The 6,480-nt window shown below is 34.1% G+C and overlaps 1 protein-coding gene across 1 annotated transcript; it reads right to left on the bottom strand.

Moving 5' to 3' along the window:
* Nucleotides 1-3,633: 3,633 nt before the first annotated feature.
* On the bottom strand, nt 3,634-6,241 carry LOC149777764 (L-xylulose reductase-like). Its single transcript, XM_089938248.1, has 2 exons — nt 6,151-6,241; nt 3,634-5,007 (listed from the first exon to the last, which is right to left on the bottom strand). The coding sequence occupies exons 1-2, from the start codon at nt 6,224-6,226 to the stop codon at nt 4,904-4,906; spliced, it is 180 nt and encodes a 59-aa protein (XP_089794374.1). The 5' UTR covers nt 6,227-6,241; the 3' UTR covers nt 3,634-4,903.
* Between the last annotated feature and the right edge of the window lie 239 nt (nt 6,242-6,480).

Here is a 6,480-nt window from a genome sequence, read left to right as displayed (position 1 = left end):
GTGATCGGAAACATCTATGCTGGGACACAAGTGGTAGCTGAACAGATTTTAAACAACGTGTGTGATGGATATAGAGAGAAACGTGAACTTTGTCCTATTTGATTGTTTGTTATTTGTTTTGTTTTAGCTTTCTCTTAGAAATGAACATTTAATGTAAATAAGTTGTATATGAAGTGATTTTCTAGAAAGGCGTGAACTTTACTTTTAAAAAGTAGGTTACTAGAACCAAGAACTAAATAACTAGTAAATATGTTTGTTTCATGTCGACATGTTAATGTATTAAATGGATAGTGCTTAGACCAAAGCACAGGCCAGAGAGCCCATGCATATACCTGAATAAATGTTTTGTACCCATACAATAGACTTTTCTTTTTCGAGTCTCTATTCTATCTGTGAGTCTTTCTTTAGAACATTTCTGTCCTCTTTTCTGTGTGTTTCCATCTTCCTTGTTGAATGTGTATTTGTTTGTTTCTGTATGTCTATGTTTGTCACCATCAGCCTTTGTCTCTATAAATGCATTTCACTCTATAAATAGTCTTGACCCTATAAACACCATGACTTTATCCATGTTCAATTCCCCAGGTGCCATTCCAATGTTAAATTCCCGTTGTCCGTATACATGCCCACCCATGTTAGATTTCCAAAGACCCCATAGTGCCGGGACACCTTTATGACTGAGACTTCCATTGACCCTATACAAAGCAAGGTTTTGCCCCGTGTGCGGTCGGTAGGTAAATGAAAAATACACAAAGACCATCTTTATTGTCATGATGTGGGACTAATATCGATGCATGCAATCATGTCTGATCAAAGATTCTAGAATGATCAGTGCTTGCGACTGAAACCAAGCCAAAGAACCTTGAAGTATGGGTCATGGTTATTTACGTTTCATGAGGATGAAAACTCACCAAGTGCAAAATCTTGCAAACTCACTCACACATTTTCTCTCTCACTGCGTGAGTTCGCATCTTCGCATCTCGGCTCGACCAATGAGGTAATGTGAGAATGTTTACCCGTAGCTTCCTGTGTATCAGTTATTCGTTCAGGGATCTTCCCTGGCACTTCCTGCACTAAATTTACCGACTACCATGTATAGTCTATCATGTGCTGAACAATTACGCTAAACTACTCACAACCTAACATTTTTAATCCTTTAATTTAAGATCCATGTCCCTTTTAGATGTACACTTTTTCCTGTGTTTATCTCCCTTTGACTTATACTTCTTAATTGCCTCTAGCACTTTTCTCTGTGTTAGTTCCTCAACGTTACTAAAAATCCCAAATAAGTGCATAAGAAATGTAACTTGTTTACCGACAGACTGAATTTGTACATGAATTTTATTCTCTCTTCGCAAGAGAGGTCGATTTTCCATTCTTTTTACAGATCAGATGGTGTAGGCCGATACAAGTGCAAGGTTGGATATTAGTGATGTCATGTATTGGCAGTCAGTTGAAGGTATTGAACGATTATGCTTTATAATATAATTGGATCATGTCCTCCTGTTCCTGGTATTATATGCTGTAGGCGAAAGCCTTTCTTTCGTTGTAAAATCCTTTTCGAAGCAGGACATGTACACCCTAATTCGGATGTTGACATTTAGCATGATGCTTTGGGGGAGGGGGTTGCATATTGTGACATAATTTGAATTATCAAATACCACCCAAGTGAATTGTTTAAAACATAGTTTTGCTGGAAAAGGCAAAATATGAAAAGGTAGTTGAAACAGCTCAGTGACGTTTTCATACACGTTGATAAGGGATATGACTAAGTATATCATAAAATTGTTTCCAGTGAAACTAAGTACGCTTGTTATATTCCAAAACAATATTGCATATTACTGAAAAATAAGAAGGTTCTATATAGGTATAGCAAGCCTAATCGTGGACCCCAGGACCTAGCTGTCATTGGTGCATTATGTAAAAGTGTAGTTTGTCAGCGTCAAAAATTAGGTCACTTAATTTATATTTAGGTCGTAGTCTGTAGTTTCCAGGTGTGATAAAAAATAAGTGAAACTATCTCCTCTCAAACGACAATCATTACCCCTATGTCTTTCTGGCAGATTTACATCTCTTCATTGGTGTAGAGGACAGTGCTTTGTCATCATTAAATTGTAAATCTAACATTGCCTTTTATGATAGAATGTGACTTACATGCTCGGGTAGAGCAGAAAGTATATTTAATTCAATAAAATTTAGTATTATGGTTTATGGAAACGAAATTGGTACTGTGATTCCAGTTAACCTGCCCCTGCTACCAATCCTTGCTAGCTTCGAGTGCCGAGGGCCATATTCATTCTCAATATATTCCTGCTTGATTTTAAATTTATTATTCATTATGTATATTTGTTATTTTGTAATGCTTGGTTTACAAGTATCATCTGTTTTTATATACACCTTCATAACTCTGTTAGTATATATTTTATTAGTTCCTGTGGGTAATTCTTTTCTTGGTAAATTATCGTGTTTTTTGGTTTGTAAATTGGGTACAAATTTTTCACAAAAATTAGAATAATGTACGTTCCATGCACAGGTAACCTACATTATACTCGTATAATGATATTAAATAACATTGATTCATCAATAGAATAAATGTATCCCGTGGGTTCTAATTGATAATAATAATGTATTTCCAGTTCCACGGCTGTCTTCGACTGATCAAGGAATTACCTGACATAGCCCTCAACTTCCAGTCCAATGAAGTACCCGTCGAGAGACTCGTCGTCCCTTACACTCTACGATACTGGGTTCCTGGTTTCTTACGAAAGTAATGTCCCTTTCTTATTTCTAGTGCTATAAAACTTACAACAGAGATTCCTGAATCTTACGAAAGTAATATCTCAATTTTATGAGTCTTAAAATATATAGCTGTCAATGTTCCCTAGTTCCATTTTCTTTCTAGCATGTGATGTGAAGTTTCTGTAATAAGACTGAAATCAGCGTTTGGTCGAAATCCCAGGTTTGCATTTCTAATCTCGTTTAATGCGAAGTAGTTAATTAGCAATTTATTCAATTATCTTTTCTTTGGAGACATTTCTGGAGATACATTTATTAGGATACGTTTATGGGAGTTTTTGCAAAATCTGCATTTTTAAATCTGTTCTCAGCGTGCAAATGTACTTTGGACTCGAAATGTTTCTGTCTTGCTGGGGATTCTGACAAGGTTATTGACATTATCATTTTAAAAGCCAAGACTTGAATTTGCACAAGTTTTATCTCGTTTCTGATATTATTCACTCCGCTGGGATAGATCCCTTATTAGATTTTATCGTAGGTAATCTACATCTTATGACCAGAGGGTACATACCCATGAGTATACATAGCATTTAGCTCAAGTGTAAAGACTGAGTGATGGATAAATGGATGAATGAAGCTCTGCTATTTTACATGAATTGTACATCGGTTTTGACAATTATATTTTCAACAAGCATCAAACGCTAAAGTAAAATGGCATCTTTGCACAAGCTCTTCTTTTGAAAGAAAAATAAACATTTAATATCTAGTGAAAACAGATCTATGAATAAATGTCTTAGTTGATACAATCTACTAGAATTCAATAATTACAAAATAGAATATAAGCATACATTGTGTACGCTTGAGGTATTTTAAGGATATGTCTTTAGAAAGAACAAACAATTTTACTTCAAATCAGCGAGTTTAATATTCATGCTGAAAAAGGATTAAGTATCATTCATTCTCAAGGCATACTTAAGCTGAAATGCATGTATAGAATATTGTTCATCTGTGTACATGTTTCCCAGTATAGTCACACATAGTTATTCGATATGTATGAATGAGTGTGACGATACCTGATTATGTGCATGGTCTTGCATCCTTTTTAACATTGTCAATTAGAAAAACTGAGGACCACATGGCAGATGGATCAGTCATGACCAAATGTGTTATCCTCATTAACGAAAGTTATTATCATAATTATTATTATTATTATTTATTATTATTATTATTATTATTATTATTATTATTATAAGGTTCCACCCTGTCAAGTTACACTAAAGTCCCATCCCTACAAAAATGAATCAACAAGAATTTTCTTTATCCTCAATGTCTCAATATCATTCACTATAAGCGAATATGATCTACATACATTTCTGTCAATTGCAATTTGAAACAGACTATATCCAATGAACTTCAAGTCAGTGTGAATATGGAAACAGACTGTATCCAATGAACTTCAACTCAGTGTGAATATGGAAACAGACTATAAACAATAAACTCCAATTCAGTGTGAATATGGAAATAGACTATATCCAATGAACTCCAATTCAATGTAAATATGGAAACAGACTATATCCAATGAACTTTAATTCAATGTAAATGTGGAAACAGACTATATCCAATGAACTCCAATTTAGTGTGAATATGGAAACAGACTATATCCAATGAACTTCATTTCAGTGTGAATATGGAAACAGACTATATCCAATGAACTTCAAGTCAGTGTGAATATGGAAACAGACTGTATCCAATGAACTTCAATTCAATGTAAATATGGAAACAGACTGTATCCAATGAACTTCAGTTTAATGTGAATATGGAAACAGACTATATCTAATGAACACCAATTCAATATGAATATGCAAAACTATCTGTATCTATTAATTTTCATTTCAGTGAATATCGATTCTTTTTGTGTCTACATACATTCATTGCAACACACGTTCTTTTCCTCTGTAAAATTACTTTCGTTTTAACAAACCTAAATAGTCCTATAGAATCAGTTAACCTAAATACTCTACAATGCAGTATATTAGTATCTGACTCTTTCTTTTGGTTTTGGTCAAGTTTAATTTCTTCTGGCTTTGGTCCCCTTACATTTCAGTTGGAGTTGGTCTGGTTCGGTTTCTAATGGATGTTGTCTCCTTACTGGTGTTTAGTCAATGTAGGCTCAGTTTGCTTCGAAGCCTCCTTCTACCGGTAATGCAATGCCGTTAAGACTGGAAGCTTTGTCACTTAAAAGGAACACAACTGCGTTGACAACATCCTCTACATCTAAATAATAAAAATGATAGTATGTGTGACTTACAACACATTGATTCATTCATTAATATTCGTGGACTCTCTCTCTCTCTCTCTCTCTCTCTCTCTCTCTCTCTCTCTGGATAAAATGATGTACAAATGAACGGCTGTAATTGAATCACCACGAAATATTCATATTTATTGTCCTATACGGAAAATAATCCCTGTGGAAACGTCAAAATTACTAAAACAGTATTATGTTCATTATATACATGACTTTGAGATGATACAGTTATATTCCCACCTTTCCTTCGTCCTACGTATTCATATTTGCACGTTTCAAGTTTTCATTAGTAAACAGGAAGCGCGAGCATTAGAACATTACCAAAAGCTTTCAAACTAATTATTTATTCCATACCAAATGGATACAAAAATTGTGAATCTTGATAAATCAGATGGAATTATTTCCCATCATCAGAATTGATGGCAATTCCAACATTCTGTTGTATTTCACTTTTGACTGAGAAGATTAAGATACACAAGAGAAAACGAATGGCAGACCTCTCTCTCTCTCTCTCTCTCTCTCTCTCTCTCTCTCTCTCTCTCTCTCTCTCTCTCTATATATATATATATATATATATATATATATATATATATATATATATATATATATATATATATATATATATATATATATATATATATATATACGCTTCACATAACTCCTCATAACTGTGGCGGATGGAACTTTCACGACTCAAAGTTTTAGCGTCTATTCAACAACTGACCTCCACGAATGAGCAACCAACATAGCAAACCAAAGTAGTCGGTTTCCAAGTTGCTACATTCTTTCCGAATTCAGAATTGGGTTATTGCTACAAATATTCAACTAGTGATACTTTTTAAAGAAGGATTTTATTGAGTGGGAAATATTTATAGGCACTTATTTTGCACTGGAATCAACGATTACTTACAGTGCGTTCATGTTGATGAGATGCAATCACGTAAAATATCCAGGTTTTATAAGCGATAACGAAATAAATACAGTTCGAAGTTATTATAAAAGTTAAAATTTAGCCAATATGACGCTTTATAGATGATAATAAAATAACTGTTTTTGTTGATGCATAATACTTTGTTTGAATTTTATTCTGCGACAATCAAATGTATACTTGCCTGGGAATCTGTTGAGTGAAATCCTGGAAAGGTAATATTCCCCTGTCCCAGGACAGGCGGCGGCCCAATTTCCCATATCTGTCGATTGAACAATATGGGGGTGAACAGAATTGACACGAATCTAAAGACGAAAATAATAAATACAATTTTAATTCGAGGTTGCCTAAGTTTCTCTCTCTCTCTCTCTCTCTCTCTCTCTCTCTCTCTCATGTAAATGGAATATCTTGTGTATAGTACAACACAACTGTTTAATATACAAAATATTCATATATAACCAAACATAACTCCGTTTCCAATCTATCCTTGACTATACTTTTTATCAACCTACAA

Source organism: Sinohyriopsis cumingii, chromosome 17 (assembly GCF_028554795.1).
Source record: "Sinohyriopsis cumingii isolate HCF-2022 chromosome 17, ASM2855479v2, whole genome shotgun sequence".
Lineage (NCBI taxonomy): Eukaryota > Metazoa > Mollusca > Bivalvia > Unionida > Unionidae > Sinohyriopsis > Sinohyriopsis cumingii.
Note: the sequence above shows the minus strand (reverse complement) of the source record. Positions and strands in the feature narration are given on the sequence as shown.